Source organism: Mobula hypostoma, chromosome 9, assembly GCF_963921235.1.
Source record: "Mobula hypostoma chromosome 9, sMobHyp1.1, whole genome shotgun sequence".
Lineage (NCBI taxonomy): Eukaryota > Metazoa > Chordata > Chondrichthyes > Myliobatiformes > Myliobatidae > Mobula > Mobula hypostoma.
The window spans coordinates 131,283,248-131,309,564 of NC_086105.1; the positions used below are offsets into that span (position 1 = coordinate 131,283,248).

The following is a 26,317-nucleotide window of genomic DNA, read 5'->3' on the forward strand; positions in this document are numbered from 1 at the left end:
AGCTTTTTTCGATCCTGTGCCCCCATCCCGCTACTAGACATTGATGCAGCCTGTTAAAATGCTCCCCACGGTACACTTATGGAAGTTTTCGAGAGTTTCAGGTGACAGACCAAATCTCCTCAAACGCCTAATGAAATATAGCTGCTGTCTTGCCTTCTTTATAACTAGTGCTGCGTTTTGAGCGGGGCCGCGAAATTCTTTTCCCCAAAGCTCGGGCGAGGTTTTGTTACACATCCAAGCTTTAGTTGCCTTTAAATGGTTTTTAAAGTCCCTGACTCTCTGATACATTTAAAATCGTGGTCGTGAAAACTCCCAAAAAGATAAAGTAAAGCTGATAAATAATTTGGGGAAAAAAAGTGTAGAAAAACGTATGAATTGAAAGAAATTATTTTACCTTCCCCTCCTAATTGTTTAACAACTGACAGGCTCCTCCTACCTTGCTAATATGGTGACCAATCAGAGAGCAGGCACGGTGACCAATCAGGGCGCTCTCAGTTCAGGGTGTACACCTTGATGAAAGGTAAGGCCAGGAGTCGAGTTTGAAGGGTTGCTCGGCTGTTTTCAAGCGTGAGACTGGTGAAAGGGGGAGGAGAGAGGAGACTGACATTTCTACTTCAAGAAATACTTAAGGTAAAGAATACGCAGAAGGTAAGAAATAAGGGGTAACGCTAATTCTGATCACTGAGTTGTCGACTTGAATTCCAACAGGTGTAACAACAGATCCAGGAAACAGATTTAAAAAACTATTCAGGTGTGACTCAAAGTCCGCGTTCGCAGAGTAGTTCACTGCATATATCTGCACTCCAATATTTTAATCTTGCCTCTTTAAAAGTAACCGCTTTAAAAACACAAAACGAAAATTGAGTGCTGTTGAGGGTGGAAATACTGCGTCTTTTTTAAATCTTTTGTGGGCGTGGTAATGAAGTGAAGGTATTTCTTGATATGTAGCTGCAGGAAAGCCAAAGGCCGGGTTTTTTTTTAGGGAAATTACTTCCTGATCTTTTTATGAGTCTCACAGTGTTGTGCTTTCCCACTGCGTAACCAGGCGGCACAATGACGCAGGGTCTCGGCCTGAAACGTCGACTACACCTCTTCCTAGAGATGCTGCCTGGCCTGCTGCGTTCACCAGCAACTTTGATGTATGTTGCTTGAATTTCCAGCATCTGCAGAATTCCTGTTGTTTACAATGATATATATTTCTATTTAAACAAAAATAACAAGTGAAGCAAGTAACGTACACGATACAGCTCAAGTAAATCACAGAACTGTACAGTACAGGGATGGGCCCGGATCATCCACCTTGCTGTCTGTCTATGCTAATTACGCCTGCCTTCTTTGGGCTTGTATCTCTGCAATTCTTACCTAAATATCTGTCCAAATGTGTGTGTTTTTAAACGTCTGCCTCTACAACCTCCTCTGACAATACATGAATATCAATTGAATTATTAAATCCAGAAACCTCTACAAATGAAAGTTTGGATACTGCTCCAAGTAAGTGGATGGGAATTCACTGAAGTATTCCGTTCAAAGTAAATTTATTATCAAAGGACATATGTTATCTGAGATTCATTTACTTACAGGCATTCACATTGAACAATAGAATCAATGAAAAACTACAGATAAACAAAGATGGACAAATGACGTGCAAAAGTTGACAAACTACCAAAACAATAATAATTAATTAATACATATATAAATAATACTGACAGCATGAAATGTAGAGTCCTTGACATTCCATAGGCTGTGAAGTTGAGGTGAGTCAAGTTATCCACTTTGGTTCAGGACCCTAATGGTTGAAGGGTAATAACTGTCCCTGAACATGATGATGTGGGACCTGAAAGTCCTGTTCCTTCTTCCCGACAGCAACAAGAAGAGAGCATCCTCTGGATAGTATAAGAGAAATTGTTGCCGAGAATTGAGATTATTGGTGTTTTGGCTGCTATTAATGTTCTTCTTTCCAATGTTGTGTCCAGTCAGGTTTTTACATGGTGAGGGCCATGAGGGCGTCGGCGGGTGGATAATAAGCACCTGTTGAGCAGATAGACTGCAGCATCAGTTGGCATGAAGGCTGATTGATGCTGGCTTTGCCACGTTTGCCACACTCCAGCCCACATATTTTCTCATTAGTCTTGCACAACTAAGCACAGTGCTGGTGATGGTCGGTGTAATGATCAACTACTTGCAGAGAGCTGCTGGGCGGTGTCATGCTGAAGTACATTTCTACAAGTGCCGTTGTGTTCTGAGTTGCTTCTAAGTGCAGAGCCCTTCAGAGAGTTGGTGTGGTGGGGGCTCTAACACAATGCATGAGAGGGCATTCCTTAGGGATAGCAATGTGACTGGAAGAATGGGCAGTTAAGTACCATTCAACCTTCAAATTCAACCTTCCAAAGTGAATCACTTCACCATTTTCTGGGGCGAACTCCATCTGCCACTTTTATGGATTGTTTCCGAGCCTGGTGACCTGCTGGGTTCCTCTGGCATTTTCTGTGTTGCCCTGGCTATCTGGCATCTACAGGATCTCTTGTGTTTAGGGATTGGTTTGGGGTGGGTTTGAAGAACCCTTTCAGTCTTGGCCCAGCTCTTAACAAATAAGTATGCCAATGGGACACAATAATAAGCGTTGGGCTTAGACCAAAATGGGCCATCAAAAAATTGTCAATAACTAGTTTTCAATCCAAAACTGTTGACCTTTATAGAGGACCATTTTGGAACCATGCTATAGGGAACATTTGCGTTGACTGTGGCTTCCTAATGATCCAGCTCCAATGACCTGGACTTACATGAAACAGCTAAATTACTCTGCCCTATTTGATGTTACTGAGGGTAAATGATTCCTTATTGCTTCTCCATGCACAATGATCAGAGTTCTAAGGTTGTTGTGAATTACGCAGCAAAAGTTGAAACTACTTACTGGAAGTTCATTAAATAACTTCCCCTTATGCTAAATTTGTCTTTCTTTTTCATTGCTGCTGTGGGATCGTCTTGTTGTTGATAACCGTTGCTGCAATTTGATGTAATTATCAAAGTGCGTCAGGCACATTGCAGTCAGGGCCCATCACACGTTGCAGGTTTCATCGCGAGGCCTATAGCTGTTCAGCGCAGCTAAACAGGCTTTCACTCCCGTTCCTAATTTTATTTTTCATCAACTAGTAAGAAGTGTTCAAAAGTGCGAAGAGCAAACTTGCCGAAAGATTGGGGTATTGTGAGCAGTTCTAGGTCCCTTAGCTAAGAAAAGGCGTGCTGACATTGGAGAGGGTGCAAAGGAGGTTCACAAAAATGGTTCTGGGACTGAAAGACTTGTCATATGAGGAATGTTTGATGGCTCTAGAGCTCTGCTCATTGGAATTCTCTAGAATGAGGGGTCAAATGTCGAAAGACTTCAGTTATATCATGAGTTATATTGTACAGCTGCTGCAGTTCAAATTCACAACACATAAGTAAAGCCGTTAGTCTTGCGAGACTATGATCTGCACCTGGAAAGTCTTCACTCTCCAGGGCGCAGGCCTGGGCAAGGTTGTATGGAAGACCAGCTGTTGCCCATGCTGCAAGTCTCCACAACGATGTTGTCCAAGGGAAGGGCATTAGGACCCATACAGCTTGGCACTGGTGTCATTGCAGAGCAATGTGTGATTAAGTGCCTTGCTCAAGGACACAACACATTGCCTCGGCTGGGGCTCGAACTCATGACCTTCAGGTCGCTAGTCCAATGCCTTAACCACTTGGCCACGTGCCCACACTCATAACACATACCAGTAATAATAAACCTGATTCTGATAGAGTGGATGTGGAGAGGATGTTTCCTGTGGTGGGGGAGTCTAAGACCAGAAGACATAGCCTCAGAATTGAGGGCCTTAGAATGGCGATGGGGAGGAATTTCTTTAGCCATTGAGTGCTGAATCTTTGGAATTTGTTGCCACGGTTGACTGTGGAGGCTAAGTCATTGGGTATATTTAAGGCAGAGACTGATAGATTCTTGATTAGTCAGCACATGAAAGGATACGGGGAGAAGGCAGGAGACTGGGACTGAGAGGGAAAATGGAGCAGCAATGGCAGAGCAGACTTGATAGGCCAAATGGCCTAATTCTGCTCCTATAATCAAAAATAAATAAATAAATTGGAAATAGGTGTAGGGTTAATCTTCCCCCATGGAGACTCACCTAGGGGGGCTTAATCAGCTGACTGTGGACTCCGATTTCAATGAATTCAGTAACGAGCCAGTGAACTGATTGGTTGCCAGGTAATACTTCTTAAAGGAGACATGCAATGTGGCTGGTTCAGGGACGCAGTGAATTTCACCTGGGAGATGTTACAAATGGCACAGTGTGGGATATCACAGGCACTGAGGTTATCAGATGTTGTACTGACAGCCTTGGTGAAGAAGGTACAAAGTAGGCGTGAGAGCCTATCTCTGCAAAACTTCCAGACACCTGAGGAGAAGTCAGTATCATAAGTCGAAAAGACTCACGTGGATTATTGGAGCAATACACACAAAGGCTGAAGTGGCTGTACTGGGCTGTTGTGTTCTGTTTTCTAAGATTAAAGAGTGGACAGATGTGGTAGAGATCGATCTTTGTAAAAGGTGCGAGACTGGAGAAATATTTTGTTAACAGATACTGAAATAGCACAGTCCAAAGCGTGAACGTGTTTGTTTTACTGTCTGCGGCTCAGGCCACGTGGTTACATATTAACTTGTTTTCACTTTTGCTGGAGTGGTAAATTTGCATGAATCTAAAGCATCAGTCATTATGTCCATCACTCACTGCAGAGCACACAAACCTGGGACCAAACGCATCCTTGTCTCAGGTGATTTCTCAGGGGTAATAAAGCGTAAACAGGAAAACAGCTGCTCCATATGATTTCAGTGTCAACACATAAGCATCTCGGCTTTGTACCCAGCAAAAACAATACTGAACACTTATGCACTGTGCAACATGACCACTTGGAGCTCCCAGCCGCTAGCCATTTTAATTCCGCTCCACATTCCCACATGGCCTATTTGTGCAGTCTCCTCTGCTGGCAGGGTGAGGCCAAACACAAGCTGTTGGAAGCACTTGTCCCTGTGCAACTGGATCCTCAATTTCTCATTTGCAGACCCTAGTCCACAAATCTTCTCCCTAATCACCATCAGCACAGGCGTACCACAGAGATGTGGGCTTAGCCTCCTGCTCGACTCGCTTAATATCGTGAGGCTAGGCATAGCGCCAATGCCACCTTTAAGTTTGCTGACGACACCACTGTCATTGGCCAAATCAAAAATGGTAACAAATCAGCATTGAAAATCTGGCTGAGTGGTGCTACAGCAACGACCTCTCACTCAATGTCAGCAAAACCGGAGAGCTGATGATTGACTAGAGGAAGAAGAAACTGGAGGTCCATGAGCCAGTCCTTATTGGGGGATCAAAGGTGGAAAGTATAAGTAACCTTGGTGTTACCGTAGCAGAGAATCTGGTCTGGGGTCAGCACGTAAGAGCCATCACAAAAAAGGCAACACAGCACCTCAACTTTCTTAGAAGTTTGCACAGAGGTGGCGTGTCATCTAAAACTCTCAAACTTCTATAGATGCACAGTGGAAAGTATTCTAACTGGTTACATCACTGCCTGAGAGTGCAAAAGGCTACAAAACATGGAGAGCGCTTGATGGCTCCGGGCCTGTATTCACTGGATTTCAGACGAATGAGGGGTGACCTCACTGAAACCTATTGAATGGTGAAGGGTCTTGATAAAGCGGATATGGAGAGGATGTTTCCTGTGATGGGAGAGGCTAAGACCAGAGGATACAGCCTTAGAATAGAGAACATAACATAAGAACATAAGAAATAGGAGCAGGAGTCGGCCATCTGGCCCGTCAAGCCTGCTCCGCCATTCAATAAGATCATAGCTGATCTGGCCATGGACTCATCTCCACCTTCCTACCTTTTCCCCATAATCCTTAATTCCCCTACTATGCAAAAATCTATCCAAATCTATCCTTGTCTATCCACTGCTTCATTGGGCAGAGAATTCCATAGATTCCCCCCTCTGAGAAAAGCAGTTTCTCCTCATCTCCATCTGAAATCTACTTCCCCGAATCTTGAGGCTATGTCCCCTAGTTCTAGTCTCACCTACCAGTGGAAACAACTTTCCTGCCTCCATCTTATCTATCCCTTTCATAATTTTATATGTTTCTATAAGATCTCATTTCATTCTTCCAAATTCCAACGAGTACAGTCCCAGGTGACTCAATCTCTCCTCATGGCCTAACCCCCTCATCTCTGGAATCAACCTGGTGAACCTCCTCCGCACCACCTCCAAACCCAGTATATCCTTCCTCAAGTAAGGAGACCAGAACTAGAGGGGCGTCCTTTTAGAATGGAGATGAGGAGGAATTTCTTTAGCCAGAGAGTGGTGAATCTGTGGAATTCTTTGCCACAGGCAGCTGTGGAAACCAAGTCTATATGTATAGTTAAGGCACAGGTTGATAGATTCATGATTGGTCAGGGCATGAGGGGTTATGGGGAGAAAGCAGGAGATTGGGGCTGAGAGGAAAATTGGATCAGCCATGATAAAATGGTGGAGCAGACTTAATGGGCCAAATGGCCTAATTCTGTTCTATATCTTATGGTCTCTCAAGGATTCTAGAACTCATGTTCCCAGTATGATTTATTTATTATCTGCAGAGTTTGCCTTTTGCACATTGGTTGTCAGTCTGTGTGTATAGTTTTGCATTGTCTCTATCGTATTTGTTTGTTATGAATGCTTGCAGGAAAATGAATTTCATGGTGCATATGGTAACATACAGTTTACAGTAACATACTTTGAAAATAAATTTACTTTGAACTTTGAATACTGAACATTTTGGCTAGGTTGTCCAGTAGGATCAACATTGAATTTTCTAATTCTAGACATCCTGTTCCCTATCTCTGCTTTCCTTCTCTTTCTGATTTGCCCAGTTCCTCCCTTGCCCCCACACCCCCATCACTCAGTTTCTTTCCCCTACCCAACTACACAAATGTTGCAATCCACCTCCCCATTTCCTTTATTTGGTTCCATACTCTGCCGCCTTTTATTACAGATACCACAATCTGCAGCCTTTTGTTTTCTCCACCATCATTTCTCGGTCTCTGTCACTATTTCCCACCCACCCTTCCCTACCTGACTCCGTTTTGCGAACAACCCCCCGCCCCCCCGGCTTGGATCAAACTACCACTTGCCAGATCTCCCTGCACCTCTTTATACAGGCTATCTCCCATCTGCTCTTTCAGTCCAGCTTGAGGCCTTGACCCAGATGGTTGACTCCCTCCACAGATGCAGCCTGACATGCTGCATTCCTACAGCAATTAGTTTTTTTTTAAACCATCCTCACTACCTATCTTCATATCATCTGCAAACTTGGTAACAAAGCCATCAACTCCATCATCCAAGCCTTTTTTTTACTCTGGATTCCAACATTTTTTTTAAGATTAGCTTTATTTGTCATTCATACACCAAAACACACTTCCACGCTTCTGTCAGCAACATAGCATGCCCACAACTCACTAACTTGGAATGAGAGAGGAAACTGGAGTACCTGAAGGAACCCCAGGTGGAATTCGAGAGAACGTACAAACTCTCTGTCAGCAGTGGTGGGAATCGAACCGCAATCAGTGATCACAGGCACTGTAAAGTGAAGTGCTAACTACTACGCTGCTGTGCTGCTGCTATAGTCTGTCTGAAAATATCCTACTCCTAGATCATTTCCATTGCCATATTAGAGAGATGGTAAAGCTAAACAACTGATTTATTCACTAATCACAGCCCACACCAGTAACCTTCTCCCAAAAACATGTTTCTAGTCCTGTACATCTCAGCCCTCACGACACACAATGACTAATTATATTGAAAATGCAATAGGTTTCTCATAACTTGGGTTGTAGGTTCACTCAACATTGAATGAGGTTATTCAAGTTATTTTCTACGATAGCCTGACACAACAGGTTGATGTTAGTCCCCAATTGAACTTTGAAAGTTATTGCTCAGCCATTGGAAAGTGGCGGGTTCCATCATCGTGAGCAAGACGAGATAATGTTAATCTGCTTCAGACAATAAAGGGACTACTTACTGCATACCCGACTGCTACCCCCACCTTGGAGTAAAAACTTATCAGACTGTTGGAGGTCTTGAGCTTCATTGAGCCTCTTTGAGGCTTAAGCTTTGACCTCAAAAGGTCAATTTGGAAGCAGAGGGCTACGCCTGATTGAAAATCTCATCATTGCAGCAAATATGGTGGAGGAGCTGTGAGAATGGAATAGAATCGTGGCGGGAGCCACGATGGGATGAAGGGTAGTCTCTGGGGTTTTGTAGTATTGCGATGGATATTAGTGTCCAGCCTATCTCCTGAGATGGAGATGTAGATATATAGAAAAGGAAGAATCAGATTATCCATGTGAAGGTAAGAGCAAGGTGAAGGTTGGTAGGAAGAGAGATGAAGTTGTTGATTTCTGTTATAGGAAGCAACACCAATGTTCAGTCAGCACCAGTCATCAGTATTCCACCAGCAGATATATCCTTCCTTGTCCTTCACTTTCACCATTTTGCAGGGGTCGTTCCCTTCATGCCTGGTGCATTTGTCCAATTCCACAACCACCTCACCTTATGACACGTTCTCTTGCAACCGCCTGTTCTTGCTTGTCCTTTCAAGTTTTCCCTTCAAAGAAACAGAAATCTACAGCACATTACAGGCCATTTGGCCCACAATGTTGTGCCGACCATGTAACCTACTCTAGAAACTGCCTAGAATTTCCCTAGTGCACAGCCCTCTATTTTTCTAGGCTCCATGTACCTATCTAAGAGTCTGTTAAAAGACCCTATTGTATCGGCCTCCACCACCGTCACTGGCAGTGCATTCCACGCACCCACCAGTCTCTGGATGAAAAACTTAACTCTGGCATCCCTCTTGTATCTACTTCCAAACACCTTAGAACTGTGCCCCTTCGTGTTAGCCATTTCAGCCCTGGGAAAAAGCTTCTGACTATCCACACGATCAATACCTCTCATCATCTTGTACACCTCTATCAGGTCACCTCTCATCCTCCGTCGCTCCAAGGAGAAAAGGCCAAGTTCACTCAACCTATTCTCATGAGGTACATGCTTCAATCCAGGCAACAACCTTGTACATCTCCTCTGCACTAAGGAGATCCACTAAGGAGATCTCTAAGGTATCCACTTCACACCATCTAGAGACACAAACAAATTCAGGGGTTCCCAACCTGGGGTTCACTGACCCCCCGGCCTTTCCAGACGAAATTGTGATCTATTTGCACTTCCAGTCTAGTGTACTGCAGTCTGTATTCACAATGTGTCCCCATCTACAATGGTGGAATCAAATGCATATTAGATGACGACTTCAGAGAGCACCTAAATTCGGTCTGCAGGGTGACCTTGAGCTTTAATTCGGCATTCCACTCCCACCTGACCTATTGACCTATCGTCTCTCTGTGAATAGAATGAAGCCCAAAGCAAACTTGTGGAGTGACACCTCGTCATGTCTGAATGTGCTACAACCTTCTGGATTCTAATATGCTATTAAAGACAATATAATTCCTCTGTCAGGATCAGTCCTCTGTCTCTGACATTGGCTCCACCCCACCCCGATCTTTCCTCCCCCCGCAAGAGGAAGGCTTGTATGATCTGTTGGGTATGTTTTCCTGCTCTGTATTTTGCAACTCCCACATTCTTTTCCTTTTATGTCGGTGATCTCACTCTCTAACTGCCCCTATTCACTCATTGACCGTATAAGCGTATATTTCAGTTGGTCGCCTTGGTTTTAACCTATCGGAGACATCCTCGTCCTCTTCATCACCCCTGCAGCTTAACAAGTTTCTTTCCCTTTTCCTAGTTTAGACAAAAGGTCAAGGACACCTGACTTCCTTCTTTGGAAATGCCTTGGCAAGCTCAATAGATCCTTAATAGGGGACTCGATAGTAAGGGGGTCAGATAGGCGATTCTGTGGATGCAGTCCAGAGACCCGGATGGTAGTTTGCCTCCCCGGTGCCAGGGTCTGGGATATTTCTGATCGTGTCCAAGATATCCTGAAGTGGGAGGGTGAGGAGCCAGAGGTCGTGGTACATATAGGTACCAATGACATAGATAGGAAAAGGGAAGAGGTCCTGAAAGCAGAATATAGGGAGCTAGGAAGGGAGTTGAGAAAAAGGACCGCAAAGGTAGTAATCTCGGGATTACTGCCTGTGCCACGCGACAGTGAGAGTAGGAATGCAATGAGGTGGAGGATAAATGCGTGGCTGAGGGATTGGAGCAGGGGGCAGGGATTCAAGTTTTTGGATCATTGGGACCTCTTTTGGCGCAGGCGTGACCTGTACAAAAAGGACAGGTTACACTTGAATCCTAGGGGGACCAATATCCTGGCAGGGAGATTAGCGAGGGCTACTGAGGTGACTTTAAGCTAGAATGGTTGGGGGGGGGGTGGGAATCAAATTAAAGAGGCTAGGCGAGAGGAGGCTAGTTCACAACAGGGGGATGGAAACCAGTGCAGAGAGACAGAGGGGTGTAAAATGAGGGTAGAAGCAAAAAGTAGTAAGGTGAAAAGTAAAAGTGGCAGGCTGACAAATCCAGGGCAAGCATCAAAAAGGGCCACTTTTCAACCTAATTGTATAAGGGCTAAGAGAGTTGTAAAAGCGCGCCTGAAAGCTTTATGTGTCAATGCAAGGAGCATTCGTAACAAGGTGGATGAATTAAAGGTGCAGATTGTTATTAATGAATACGATATAGTTGGGATCACAGAGACATGGCTCCAGGGTGACCAAAGATGGGAGCTCAACATTCAGGGATATTCAATATTCAGGAGGGATAGACATGAAAGAAAAGGAGGTGGGGTGGCGTTGCTGGTTAGAGAGGAGATTAACGCAATAGAAAGGAAGGACATAAGCCGGGAGGATGTGGAATCGATATGGGTAGAGCTGCATAACACTAAGGGGCAGAAAACGCTGGTGGGAGTTGTGTACAGGCCACTTAACAGTAGTAGTGAGGTTGGGGATGGTATAAAACACGAAATTAGAAATGTGTGCAATAAAGGAACAGCAGTTATAATGGGTGACTTCAATCTACATGTAGATTGGGTGAACCAAATTGGTAAGGGTGCTGAAGAGGATTTCTTGGAATGTATGCGGGATGGTTTTTTGAACCAACATGTCGGGAACCAACTAGAGAGCAGGCTATTCTAGACTGGGTATTGAGCAATGAGGAAGGGTTAGTTAGCAATCTTGTCGTGAGAGGCCCCTTGGGTAAGAGTGACCATAATATGGTGGAATTCTTCATTAAGATGGAGAGTGACATAGTTAATTCAGAAACAAAGGTTCTGAACTTAAAGAAGGGTAACTTTGAAGGTATGAGATGTGAATTAGCTAAGATAGACTGGCAAATGACACTTAAAGGGTTGACAGTGGATATGCAATGGCAAGCATTTAAAGATCACATGGATGAACTACAACAATTGTTCATCCCAGTTTGGCAAAAGAATAAATCAAGGAAGGTAGTGCACCCGTGGCTGACAAGGGAAATTAGGGATAGTATCAATTCCAAAGAAGAAGCATACAAATTAGCCAGAAAAAGTGGCTCACCTGAGGACTGGGAGAAATTCAGAGTTCAGCAGAAGAGGACAAAGGGCTTTATTAGGAAGGGGGAAAAAGATAATATTATGAGAGAAAACTGGCAGGGAGCATAAAAACTGACTGTAAAAGCTTTTATAGATATGTGAAAAGAAAAAGATTGGTTAAGACAAATGTAGGTGCCCTACAGACAGAAACAGGTGAATTGGTTATGGGGAGCAAGGACATGGCAGACCAATTGAATAATTACTTTGGTTCTGTCTTCACTAAGGAGGACATAAATAATCTTCCGGAAATAGTAGGGGACAGAGGGTCCAGTGAGATGGAGGAACTGAGGGAAATACATGTTAGTAGGGAAGTGGTGTTGGGTAAATTGAAGGGATTAAAGGCAGATAAATCCCCAGGGCCAGATGGTCTGCATCCCAGAGTGCTTAAGGAAGTAGCCCAAGAAATAGTGGATGCATTAGTGATAATTTTTCAAAAATCTTTAGATTCTGGACTAGTTCCTGAGGATTGGAGGGTGGCTAATATAACCCCACTTTTTAAAAAAGGAGGGAGAGAGAAACCAGGGAATTATAGACCGGTTAGCCTAACATCGGTGGTAGGGAAACTGCTAGAGTCAGTTATCAAAGATGTGATAACAGCACACTTGGAAAGCAGTGAAATCATTGGACAAAGTCAGCATGGATTTGTGAAAGGAAAATCATGTCTGACGAATCTCATAGAATTTTTTGAGGATGTAACTAGTAGAGTGGATAGGGGAGAACCAGTGGATGTGGTATATTTGGATTTTCAAAAGGCTTTTGACAAGGTCCCACACAGGAGATTAGTATGCAAACTTAAAGCACACGGTATTGAGGGTAAGGTATTGATGTAGATAGAGAATTGGTTAGCAGACAGGAAGCAAAGAGTGGGAATAAACGGGACCTTTTCAGAATGGCAGGCAGTGACTAGTGGGGTACCGCAAGCCTCAGTGCTGGGACCCCAGTTGTTTACAATATATATTAATGACTTGGATGAGGGAATTAAATGCAGCATCTCCAAGTTTGCGGATGACACGAAGCTGGGTGGTAGTGTTAGCTGTGAGGAGGATGCTAAGAGGATGCAGGGTGACTTGGATAGGTTAGGTGAGTGGGCAAATTCATGGCAGATGCAATTTAATGTGGATAAATGTGAAGTTATCCACTTTGGTGGCAAAAACAGGAAAACAGATTATTATCTGAATGGTGGCCGATTAGGAAAAGGGGAGGTGCAACGAGACCTGGGTGTCATTATACACCAGTCATTGAAAGTGGGCATGCAGGTACAGCAGGCGGTGAAAAAGGCGAATGGTATGCTGGCATTTATAGCGAGAGGATTTGAGTACAGGAGCAGGGAGGTACTACTGCAGTTGTACAAGGCCTTGGTGAGACCACACCTGGAGTACTGTGTGCAGTTTTGGTCCCCTAATCTGAGGAAAGACATCCTTGCCATAGAGGGAGTACAAAGAAGGTTCACCAGATTGATTCCTGGGATGGCAGGACTTTCACATGATGAAAGACTGGATGAACTAGGCTTATATTCGTTGGAATTTAGAAGATTGAGGGGGGATCTGATTGAAATGTATAAAATCCTAAAGGGATTGGACAGGCTAGATGCAGAAAGATTGTTCCCGATGTTGGGGAAGTCCAGAACGAGGGGTCGCAGTTTGAGGATAAGGGGAAAGCCTTTTAGGACCGAGATTAGGAAAAACTTCTTCACACAGAGAGTGGTGAATCTGTGGAATTCTTTGCCACAGGAAACAGTTGAGGCCAGTTCATTGGCTATATTTAAGAGGGAGTTAGATATGGCCCTTGTGGCTACGGGGGTCAGGGGGTATGGAGGGAAGGCTGGTGCAGGGTTCTGAGTTGGATGATCAGCCATGATCATACTGAATGGCGGTGCAGGCTCGAAGGGCTGAATGGCCTACTCCTGCACCTATTTTCTATGTTTCTGTGTAAACATAGGTTAAATTTATTAGCATTTGCACAGTGGTACACCACCTCAACAGGCAGACTAAACCATGTGAGGGCAACCACTGGGCGTCATACCCCCGGTGAGATATGGACATGTCTGTCCTAGCATGGGAAGTCAGCTCTATTGGACAGGACAATGAGATCAACAGTGAGATCCAATGGCCGGGAAGGCAGTTCTGCAACATTTCGTGGAGCGCGAAGGGCATGTCAAGGCACAGAAGAAGTCATGGTCATCCACTGAAACCAAGGAAGACCCCAGTTTGTGCCAACTACTAGTACCACTGGACCCGGACTTCCAACTTCAAGAGAGTGGAACTGCCCGTGCCATGGCTTCTTCACATTTAAAAACATTCCTACACAGGTCTCGCGTCATTGTTGGATACGACAGACAGCTATCAATCAACCTCTGGGTCCTGAAATAATTAATAAAAATTAAACTACAGTCCATGCTTTACAAAGCTGTATGTTTAATTTATGACAAGCTGTCAATAATATTTGCAAACTTTGTACACTTATTGTGATTGGATGTTACATATGTAACTCTGTCACCGTGGCTCGTAATAAACCAGGCTCATTAGCTACCTCTGGCTAACAGCCACATGGCTCAGCATTGCATGGGTGACGGTGAGAAGGCCACCTTCAATAAACAACGCACGTCTAGGGTAGGAGTGATTCAGGTTCAAACAAACAGGCAAGTCGGAATGTTCTAGTGAGGGAACGGAAATTATGGTGAATGTTGTGTAACTGCTACCCTATGCAAAGTTAGTCTTTGCCAGGAAATAACAAACTGGCATACAATTAAAGTGGAATTCTATTTACAGATATTTAAACTTAAAACAACTAAAAGTAAAAAAAAGGCCCAATACAGTTAAACCAGTTTAAATGTGCACATAAATGTTGGAGCTCATTTCTGGAGTAGTTGGGTGTTTCCCTTTGATTGATTTCTGTATGAAAGACACCAACCACAGTTCGAACTTCCCTCGAAGACCATTTTAAACAAACTGGCTGACTCAGGAGTATTGGCACTTCCTTCTTGGAACCAATCATATGCACAAAGCACTTCTTACAACGGGGTCTCTCCTTTGGGCTGGATTTTGCAAGCGTCGTCCCTTGTGCTCTTCTCTGCACCTCCTTCTTCTTCCAACCCCTGCCAACAAAAGGTCCAAAGCCAACCCACTGTCCCTCAGAAGTCTGATCATGCCCAGCACTCTCGAATGTTCCATGGCATTCCGCAGGGCAGAGTGTTACCAAGACAAACCATATTGGCTGACACAACATTCCTAAACTGAGCAAACGGCTCCTTATCTTAGCAGAAGCCAAAATACTGAACTGCAAATCGTGAAGCTTAATTAGCAGAGCACACTGCATTTTACAGAAAAGCTGCAGAGAATAAAACACTTAACAGCACAACAGTAGTAATACAATAAAACATGTTCTTAACCAGGGCATTACACATGCTAAGCTGCATGTTTGTGGTTTGTAAACTTTTTCAGTAAGCTGTTCAATATTTGAGGTAAATTTTTCTTATTTTAAATATTTCTAAAGAAATAGAATTTGGCATTTCACCAATGGCTGCTGAAAATTGGGATGAATCTGTGCTATCGTTATTTATTCATGGGGTTTGAGCCCCATGGTATCTGTTATATGTTCCCTAATCTACTTGAAAGCAGTGATGGACTACTGATTTGAACTTGATGTTGCACATACTCACACAGGCACATTAGGCAGGAAAGAACCAAGATGTTGCTCTAATCATGCAGCAGAAAATTCACTTTGTGGAGACATGCTGTTACCCTGTGCTTATTGACATTGAGAACAGTTATCTGCCTTATGACATTTTATCCCCTATTCTTTGTGCTTTCCTTGAAATTCTCTATTTATTTATAAAATAATATTTCACCAAATGCACTCAGAACACACCTTATCCTGCCTCTCCTTCCATGTGACCGTTCGGCTTTCCCTGTGGACAATGGACTGTAATGACCCTGAAACTATCAGTTTCGTGAAACCTTTGAAATACGATTCACTTCTAAGCTTGTGAGTGGGAGAAGGAAGCTGTTGATTATATTGTAAAGGGACTGATTTCTCTTTCTGGTCACATAATAAATTTTGAATGATTTTAATCCTGTTGTGCAGTTGTTGCTGTTTGCCGATTGGCATTTGGAACAAGCCTCTACAAGTGAACCATATACAGTCACGATCAAAAATGGCTGACCAAGATGTTGGAGCTCAGATTGAAGCACAGTTTTATGACGCTGTAAGGAGACTACAAAGCAAACAGCTTTTTCAGTCTCCCTGGGATATTGCCACCTTTGCCATTTTCCTTATATTTATTGGTAAGTTGCCAAAGGCAAACAGAGATTAGTAATTTTAAACAACTTGTTCTACAGGTAGATTGTTTCTAAAATTTAGGAATAATATTCAGCCTAACTCTTTCAAAAGATCTTTCTTCAGATAATGTTTACTTGCACTATAGCTGGTAATCATTATCTGAAACTTTTACACTTTATTCTTCTTCTATCCTACTCTTAGCAGGCTGTTAGACAGACCACTTGTACCATAAGATGGCCTCTTGATCTCACAATCTGCATTTTCTCTGTAGCTTTTACACTTTTTTCTGTATTATTATTATTATTATTATTATTGCTTCATCTGTGCTACCTCAATGCACTGTGTAACAATTTGATTTGCATGAACAATACGCTGTATCTCGGTAAATGCGACGAGGGTAAACCAATTCCAATAATGCTGGAGCTTACTCTTCTCGAGATTTGTAGTTAAATACATTAGATTTATGCATAATGTAGCAGAAAAGACAAAAGCAGCACGTCAGCAAAGGGAGACAAACACTTATTATTAATGTGCCTCCTCAGTAACAGATGGTTGTGTTTTCGAATGGTGCCAAGTTCAGTTTAAGGAGGCTGTCCCACTTTGATTCACTTGAACATCCTTTGCTCATGACTAAGCTGCCAGAAGGTGCTCTGTCATGCTGTTGACTGCCTTCTAGAAGTGATGTGCCAACATTCCTGGACACAGAGATTAGCATTTTAATCCCCGACAAGAACTTGATGCACAAAAGTTTAACGCCACTGTCACCCCAGGCCGCCCCCAATTTAGCTTACCGCCTTGATGTTTATTACAGCAAATCTGCGCATGGTTTAATTCTGAGATCTTTTGACAAACGTAGTGGTCCAGATCTGAGGCCCAGTTTGAATTAGTGTTAACAAAGACGAGTCTATTGCATAATCCACTGGTTATGAAGGAATACTCTAATCTTCCACCCTAGTCTGCCAATACCTGACTAGAAAATAGGTCTGTCCATTGGAATGCCAATATCTGGATGCTCCTGACTCTTTTAACAATTAAAACTATGGATATTACTAATAAAAGATCCAGTTAAGCTTTAGGGAGCTGCTGTGAAAGATGTTTCTACATCTTTTGAAAATTTTTTTATGAATTTCCTCCAAAAAAAAACAAATATTTAACTTCAAATTTTGTACATAGCAATGTTGAAGTAAATGATTTCATAAATAGTTTATCAGGTTGGGTATTTCATTTGTAGATCATAATTATATTGGGTGATATTATTAAACTAGTATATTGCAGTCTGAAGAATCCTTCCCGTTGAAAGTCCATTTGATGGAACTGCCTTGTGATAAAGCATATGTGCCACTTGCCCTGAACTAGATTGTGTATTATCAATGTATCCAGATACCTTGCAACCTATCAGTAATCCTTTCTAAAAGTATCTCATTGGAAAATTCAACATCCTAAAAAAGTTATTCTAAGACCATAAGACAGAATTAGGCAATTTGTCCCATCTAGTCTTCTCTGTCATTCCATCAAGGCTGATTTATTATCCTTCTCAACCCCATTCTCCTGCCTTCTGCCCATAATATTTGAAGCCCTTGGTATCAAGAAACCTATTGGCTCTGAATAAACCCAATGACTTGGCCTCCACAACCATCATTGTCGATGAGTTCCACAGATTCATCACCCTCCAGCTAAAGAAATTCCTCCTTGTCTCTATATTTTATATAAAATTGTTTTATATGGTGACATTGCTTTGTTCACATATTCAAGGGGCAAAGTGCTGTTATGATCCTGAAGGTTGTGTGTTTAAATATTGTATTATGGTTCAATAGTTCTATTTAATATCAGAGAATGTAGACAATATACGACTTGAAATTCTCACACTCCACAGAGATCCTCAAAACAGAAGAAAAAACCACAAAGAATAAATGTTGGAAAAAAGTGAGAACCCCAAAACCCCTGCCCCCTACCACGCACAAGCTGCAGCAAGCAGCATCAAATCTCTCCCCCTTCTCCCCACATATTCTAGCCTAAAACATCAACATTCCCACCACCCACCATGGAAGTAACAGCAAGGTCTCCCAAAGAGAGACCATGGTTGACAGTACATCGAAAACTAACTGTTCACTCCAACACTTCAACATCCCACAGGCTCTCTCTCTCTCAGTAACAAGGGAGAAACAGATATCCCTCCTTCCACAGCAAGAGGGAAGACAACAGTCGCTATTTCAATGTTACAGTCAGTCTGAAGTGTGGCTCTTCACTTCAAGTTCCCTGACTCGAGCATTGGCAGCAAACTCTCCCTCACCATTGAGTGCAGTGCCCTCTGACAGCCGCTCTCGCTGTCTTTGATGTTCCGGCTCTCGCTTCGCTTCAGTTCATGACGACAGCGAGAATTTGTGGCCTCAGTGCTGCAGAAGGCCGCACTCCAAAGGGGGCCGACTGCAGGCCAAACCTGGACATACTGAAACACGGCCCTCTGGCGAGCTCCAAGAACTGAAACGTGCTGACTGCCCTGCAGAACCGCTGTTTGAGTGCCGTTGTAGATCACAGACTCCGACAGGACCCCAGCCACCCTGAAAAGGAAAATTGAGACATTAAAATAGGAAGAATTTAACCGTTTCACTGATACGCTGGGAGAAGTTGCTCTCTGGCGCCATCTTTGCCATTGTGGTACCATTGCTTTAACAAGATGATATGAAGTGGAAATATTACCTTCCAACATATCAGATCCAGATGTTAAAAGTTTGTGCTATTGTTAATTCTGCCTGATTCCTTTGTTTCCATTTACTAGGTGTTGTGTTGCTTTTGGTTCTCCTGGTCATTATTCGCTGTTTCTGCGGCTGCTGCTGTTCTTCCCCCAAAAAGGTGTGTTTTTCTTACCTTTTTGCTTTTCTCCTGAGGGTGTGGGTGGAAAGGTTCACGACTTCTTCCGGGAAGAAATGTCAGATGAGTGAGGTGGCACTAAAAAAAACAAACAAAGAAATGTATGGGTTTCCTTTGCAATCGGCAGAAATATGTAAATTTTTCAGAAGGAATAGAATCCTTTGCTGTTCACTTGTCGTCACAGTATTGAAGAAAATCACCTAATTATAAATCTCGAAACACCACTCCCCTTCAGTGACAAACACAAATCCTTACAACCATACCATGACAAGAAGGCCCATGTAGTCCTGAGGTAAACTCTGCAGGAAAGTTGCTCTCTTTTGGCGGGATCATATCTAGTAATTAGTGCAACCTGTCAGCTCCATCAGAAGGGTTATGCTGTAGGGTTGTCTCGTACAGAGACAGGCCTCTGTTTCATTACCACTGCCCTCTGGACCTATCATAGATTGGAGCCTTCCTCATTCTTCTGAATTCCAATGAATACAGGCTCTGAGGCATTGAATGCTCCTCATGTGATAAGCCTTTCAATCCTGGAATCATTTTCGTGAACCTCCTTTGAACCCTTTCCAATGTCAGCACATCCCTTCTTTGGTAAGGGGCCCGAAACAGCTCATATTCCTCCAAGTGAGGCCTTGCCAGTGCCTTATAAAACCTCAACATTATGTACTTCTACATTATAGTCCAGTCGAAATGAATGCTAACGTTGTATTTGCCTTCCTCATCACCGAATCAACATGCAAATTAACCTGTAGGGAATCCTGCTTGAGGACTCCCAAGTTCCTTTCCACCACGGATTTTTGAATTTTCTCTCTATTTAGAAAATAATCAACCCTTTTATTTCTTCTACCAAAGTGCATGACCATATACTTCCCAACACTGTATTCCATCCGTCACTTCTTTGTCCTTTCTCCTAACCTTCTACAGTCTTTCCACTTCTCAAAACTTCCCCCACCCATCCTTGCATTGTCCACAAATTTGTCCATAAAGCCTTCAATTCTGTCATCCAATCATTGAGATATAATTTTTAAAAAGGTCGCAATGCCAACCCCTTTGGAACACCGCTAGTCACTGGCATCCAACCAGAAAAGGCTTCCTTTATTTCCACCCACCCCCCCCGCCTCCTGAAAATCAGCCAATGCTCTATCCATGCTATTATCTTTCCTGTTATGCCATGGGCTTTTAGCTTGTAGGCAGCTTCATGTGTGGCACCTTGTCAAAGGCCTTCTGAAAATCCAAGTACACAACATCAACTGATTCTCCTTTGTCTATCCTGCTTCTTCAAAGAATTCCAACAAATTTGTCAGGCAAGGTTTTCCCTTAAGGAAACCATGCTGACTATGGCCCATTTTATCATGTGCCTCCAAGTACCCTGAAACCTTATCCTTAACAATTGACTCCAACATCTTGCAAATCACTGAGGTTGGACTATCTGGCCTATGATTTTTTTTTCTTCGATATCTCTCCCTTCTTGAAGAGTGGAGTGACATTTGCAATTTTCTAGTCCTCCTGAACTATGCCAGAATCCATTGATTCTTGAAAGATCATTCCTAGTGCCTCCACAGTCTCTTCATCCACTTCTTTCAGAACCGGGGTGTAGAACATCTGGTCCAGGTGACTTATTAACCTTCAGACCTTTCAATTTCCAGTTTCCCAAGCACCTTCTCCCTGGTAATAGAAACTTTACACAGTTCTACGCCCTGACACTCTCGAATTTCTGGCATACTGTTAGTGTCTTCCACAGTGAAGACTGATGTAAAATACTTAATCAGCCCATCCACCATTTCCTTGTTTCTCATTGCTACCTCTCCAGCATTATTTTCCAGTGCTCCAATATTTACTCTCACCTCTCTTTTAGACTTTATAAATCTGAAGAAACTTTTTGTATCTGCTTTAATATTATTGGCTAGCTTATTTTCTTATTCCATCTTTACCTTTTTAATGACTTTTCAGTTGCCTTCTGCTGGCTTTTAAAAGCTTCCCAATCTTCTTACTTTCAACATATTTGTTCTGTTATATGCCCTCTCTTCGGCTTTTATGTTGGCTTTGATTTCTCCCGTCAGCCACAGTCGTGTCATCCTGCCTTTAGAATGTGTCATCTTCTTTGGGGCGTATCCATCCTGTACCTTCTGATTTGCTCCTGAAATTTCCAGCCATTGCTGCTGTGCCATTGTCTCTACTAGTGTTCCCTTCCAATCAATTTTGGTCAGCTCATCTCTCATAACTCTGTAATTCCCTTTACTCCACTGTATTACTGATACACTAGGCAGTTGTTAGACTTCACTAACTCCTTCCTGAATGAGTGATCTGAATGCTAACACAGTTGTTCAATAACTAAAGTAGTAAAGCCTGAGTCAGGATATTGCTTATGTGGCTCTGCGGTAGGACTAAGTTTAGATTAGATTATGAGGACACTCAGTCCTTGTTTATTGTCATATAGAAATGCATGCATTAAAAAATGATACAATGTTTCTCCAGAGTGATATCACAGAAACACAGGACAAGCCAAGACTAAAACTGACAAAACCACATAATTATAACATATAGTTACAACAGTGCAAAGCAATACCATAATTTGATAAAGAGCAGACCATGGGCACGGTAAAAAAAAAGTCACAAGTCCCGATAGTCTCATCATCTCACGCAGACGGTAGAAGGGAGGAACTCTCCCCGCCATGAACATCCAAGCACTGCAAGCTTGACAATGCAGCACCATTGGAAGCACCCGACCGCAGCGGACTCTGAGTCCGTCCGAAAACTTCGAGCCTCCGACCAGCCCTCCGATACGTTTTCTACATATCTCCACAAATCAAATTAGCTTATTCCGTTAATGAATTCTCCTACCAGTGAAGCTCAAAATCTCAGTTGATAGTTTGAAATTCAATTGTTTACACTTTCAATCAAGTGTTATTTTGTTTTGAGCTGTCTGAGTTAAATTTTATTTATAATAGTGAATTAAGAAGCACCATTAAGAAGCTCGAAACATCTACTGTTTATTCCTCTCCATAGATGCTGCTTGAGCAGCTGAGGTTCTCCAGCATTTTGAGTGTGTTGCTCAAGATTTAGAACGTCCACAGAATCTCTTGTGTTCACATTTAATTCCCAGCTTTTTACCTGATATTACCGTTCTGCCTAGTGAACTTGTTCAAAGTTTCGGGCCGAGACCCTTCATCAAGATGACGAAGGGTCTCGGCCCGAAACGTCAATTGTACCTCTTCCTAGAGATGCTGCCTGGCCTGCTGCGTTCACCAGCAACTTTGATGCGTGTTGCTTGAATTTCCAGCATCTGCAGAATTCCTTGTGTTTACGAACTTGTTCAAAGTTCAATTTGTATGGTACCAACAATACCAAATTAAATAGTATGTACTGCTATCAGCTTTATATCTATTTTACAAGCTGAATTGCACCACATTACATAAACATGGTTATTCTTTTAAGACTTTGGTTTTAGATCATTAGGTAGAATAATGGAATTTTAAATAATACAAAATGATTTGATCATCTTTTCCAGTCTTCAAAGCGCAAAGTGGGTGTTGACAACCTGGGACTAGAGCCTTAGCTCGAATTGGATGTTTGACCAGTGGCTGGATCATTTAACAACCTTCATTGTATCACACGTTCCTGGGCAATACTTAGTAACTCGACTGGTATCTTTTCTGAATTGTATCCAACAATGAATCTATCGCTTTTCAGCATTCTTGCTACAAACTGCTTTGGATCCACACACTATGAGCCATCAGGCAGATGACCAGCTGCAAATTATTGAACACCCTCTTAATAATCACAATATGATCCCGAAAATGGTTTGCTTGTTTGTTTATGTTAAAGGAGAGCAGACATGGAATTGAGTTTGGGAATTACAAAATGACAAATGGTAGAACATCTCAAGATCTAAATCAGCACCTGGTATATCATTTTCTTTCAGTGTGTTAACTACAAACACTAACTAAATTATTTTGGTGAAATACTAATTGAAATTAGTGCAGTAAAATCTATTGAATGGCTTATTTTTAGAGTACATTTTATTTAAACTAAGTTGATCCATTTTCTGAAGTGCAACAATCAATATCAGCAGTTAATTTTGTCTGGGTAATAACTTTGCCAATATTTTAAATAATGTACTATTTATTGCAGTTTATTTCAAACCTTTTAGGGAAATGATTTTGGCAGTTTAAAAACCCAAATTATTACTTCCCAATGAAATTGCTTTTAAAATGCAACTTTGTAAATCTGATGTAATTACTGTCACTGATTTACATCTATGCTTTTGATTAATAAATGAAAGGTTTTAACATCAGCCTGTCTTTGTCACAGTGAAAATGGCATGATACTGCTTGCATGTGGCTGTGGAAAAGGAGCAGAAACAAGACTTTCCTATTTGTCCAAAAGGGAAACGGAAATTTGACCATGTGCCATTTCCTTCAAGTGAAGGAAATTGTAACTTGTAGATTAGGGAGTGTTCTTAACTTAATCATGACCATAGCAAGAATGAAATTGACTGACTAGCTTCAATTTTTCTGGTCAGAATTTCCTCCATATGATCCATAAAATGTCTATTTTACCCAGCTGATCTTGGATAGGTATAATGCTTTTGCCTCCACCAATTTATCCAGGTAATCAGTACAAGTGTTGGTATTTCTTTGAAATTTCTTCCTCCTCCAATAATACTAAATAATCATGCATAAACTTTTAAGTATTTTTCAGTACAGTTTTAACTCAAAGGCTAAGATATCCCTAGGATGTCTATGATAGGGATATTTGGGAAAGAGCAGTGTCAAAATTGAATCAGACAAGTTCCTTGTGAAATCACTCAAACCTGTGTGAAAATCCTTTGTTGATACTACTGTTACCTGCTTTGAAGACCACCAGGTGGCAACAGAGATCCAGAAACACAAACAAAATGCTGGAGGAACTTGACAGGTCAGGCAGCATCTATGGAAAGGTCCTGATGAAGGATTTTGGCTCAAAACATCAATTCTTTCCAAGGATGCTACCTGACCAGCTGAGTTTATTTATACAAAATACCGGAGGAACTCAGTAAATGTTATTTGGGAGATCCAGCATCTGTAGAATTTCTTATGTTAGAGATCCAAAAACCTCCTTTGTAAAATTTGCAGGTTTTTAACTGGAGGTTCTTTATTTCTTCAGGGTGGGTAGAGAATTGTTCTGTACCATGTACAGAGACAGTTTAACTAATATATAGCACCTTGTCTGTATCATAGCTCTCAATTCTGTTTTTATTTTTATATTATCTAATTCCACTTCAGACATCGCCGCAGTGCTATATTCTCCAGTAATCTCTGGGAAAGAATTCCAATTTAAATGACTGCCCCTGAATTTTATAAACTAGCAATTATGGCCCCTCGTTTGGGATTCACCCATAAGTGGAAACAACTTGATATCTAACTTGCTATGCTCAGTAAGATCTTGTGTTTAAATAAAATTACCATTTTCTGAACTCCAAAGAATATAATTGATTTTAGAACAACCCTCTTATTTCCAAAAATTAGCCTATTGAATTTCTTGTGGTTCACTTCCAATACCTCTTCCCCTAAATAGGGGGAACAGAAATTGAGGTGCAGCCTCAATCCTACCCTACACAATTTAACTACTTCCCTATTTCCAAACCCCCAACCCTCTTGAGTTGAAAGTTAATGTGCTATCTTCCTTCCAGAAGACATGGGAGCAGAATTATGCAGTTCCCCCATCGAGCCTATACTCCATCATTTCATCATGGCTGATCCCAGAGCCCACTCAACCTCATACCCCTGCCTTCTCTCCATGACCTTTGATGCTCTGACCAATCAAGAAACTCAATTTTTGCTTTTAATATACCCATAGACTTGGCCTCCACAGATTCCAGCTACTCTCTGGCTAAAAAAAAATACCTCCTTATCTCTGTTCTAAAAGATCACCCCACAATTTTGTGGCTGTGCTGTCCAGTTCTGGACACCCCCGCCGTTAGAGACATCCTATCCACGATCACCTTATCTAGCCCTTTCAACATTTGGTAAGTTTCAATGCGATCCCCCAGGAATTCTTCTCAATTCCAGTGAGTACGAGCTCAAAGCTGCCAAATGCTCCTCATATGTTAACTGCTTCATTCCGGGAATCATCCTTGTGAACCTCCTCTGGACTCTCTCCAATGACAACACATCCCTTCTGAGGCCCAAAACTGTTGACAATGCTCCAGGGCCTGACCAGTGTCTTATGAAGCCTCAGCATAATCTCCTCGCTTTTATGTTCTATTCCCCTTGAAATGAGCGCCAACATTGCATTTGTCTTCTTTACCATAGGCTCAACCTGTAAATTATCCTTCTGGGAGTCTTGACAAGGACTCTAAAGTCCCTCTGCACTGTTTGGATTTTCTCCCCATTTAGATAATAGTCTGCACTTTTGTTCCTCGTTGCAAAATGCATTATCATATATTTCCCAACACTATAGTCTATCTGCCTGTTTCCCAACCACTTCCTGAGTGCCAACATTTTACAGTGTACACAAGCACAAGTTAGCATATACAAAACATAAAAAAGATGCCAGAAAAAGCAGGATCTCCCTATAGCCACCCATTTCAATCCCACTTCCCGTTCCCACCTGTCATACCAGTCCATGGCCTCCTCTACTGCCACAATGAGACTGTACTCAGGTTGGAGGAGCAACACCTTGTATTCCATCTTGGTAGCCTCCAACCTGATGGCATGAGCATCAATTGCTCAAACTTCTGGTAATTAACCCCCCCCCCCCACCATACCCTGCTGCACCCAGTGACCCTGTGATCTCCGTCTCGGAGGCCGATGTTAGACTGTCTTTAAAGAGGGTGATCCCACAAGATGGAAGGTCCAGATGGAGTACCTGGTAAGGTTCTGAAAATTTAGGCCAACCAACTGGCAGGAGTATTCAAGGACATTTTCAACCTCTCACTGCTATGGGTGGAAGTTCCCACTTGCTTCAGAAAGACAACAATTATACCAGTGCCTAAGAAGAACAATGTGAGCTGCCTTAATGACTATCATCCAGTAGCACTCACATCTACAGTGATGAAATGCTTTGAGAGGTTGGTCATGACTAGACTGAACTCCTGCCTCAGCAAGGACCTGAACCCACTGCAATTTGCCCATCGCCACAATAGGTCAACGGCAGATGCAATCTCAATGGCTCTTCACATGGCTTTAGACCACCAGGACGATACAAGCACCTATGTCAGGGTGCTGCACATCAACTATAGCTCAGCATTTAATACCATCATCCCCACAATCCTGATTGATAAGTTACAGAATCTGGGCCTCTGTACCTCTCTCTGCAATTGGATCCTCAACTTCCTAACCGGAAGACCGCAATCTGTGTGGATTGGAGATAACATATCCTCCTCACTGACGATCAACACTGGCGCACCACAGGGGTGTGTGCTTAGCCCACTGCTGTACTCTCTATGTACCCATCTGTGTGGCTAGGTGTAGCTCAAATACCATCTATAAATTTGCTGATGAGACAATCATTGTTGGTAGAATCTTAGATGGAGATGAGAGGGCGTACAGCAGCGAGATATGC

The 26,317-nt window shown here is 42.5% G+C and overlaps 1 protein-coding gene across 2 annotated transcripts; it reads left to right on the forward strand.

Moving 5' to 3' along the window:
- The first annotated feature begins 491 nt into the window (after window positions 1–491).
- smim22 (small integral membrane protein 22) lies at window positions 492–23,073 on the forward strand. Of its 2 annotated transcripts, none has more exons than XM_063057484.1 (4): window positions 492–648; window positions 15,710–15,909; window positions 18,681–18,754; window positions 22,281–23,073. In XM_063057484.1, exons 2-4 carry the CDS (start codon window positions 15,780–15,782, stop codon window positions 22,326–22,328), a joined length of 252 nt encoding a protein of 83 aa, XP_062913554.1. In that variant the 5' UTR covers window positions 492–648; window positions 15,710–15,779; the 3' UTR covers window positions 22,329–23,073. The 2 variants fall into 2 exon arrangements, with proteins under 2 accessions (XP_062913554.1, XP_062913553.1); XM_063057483.1 differs by having other exon boundaries at window positions 492–630.
- The last annotated feature ends 3,244 nt before the right edge of the window (window positions 23,074–26,317 follow it).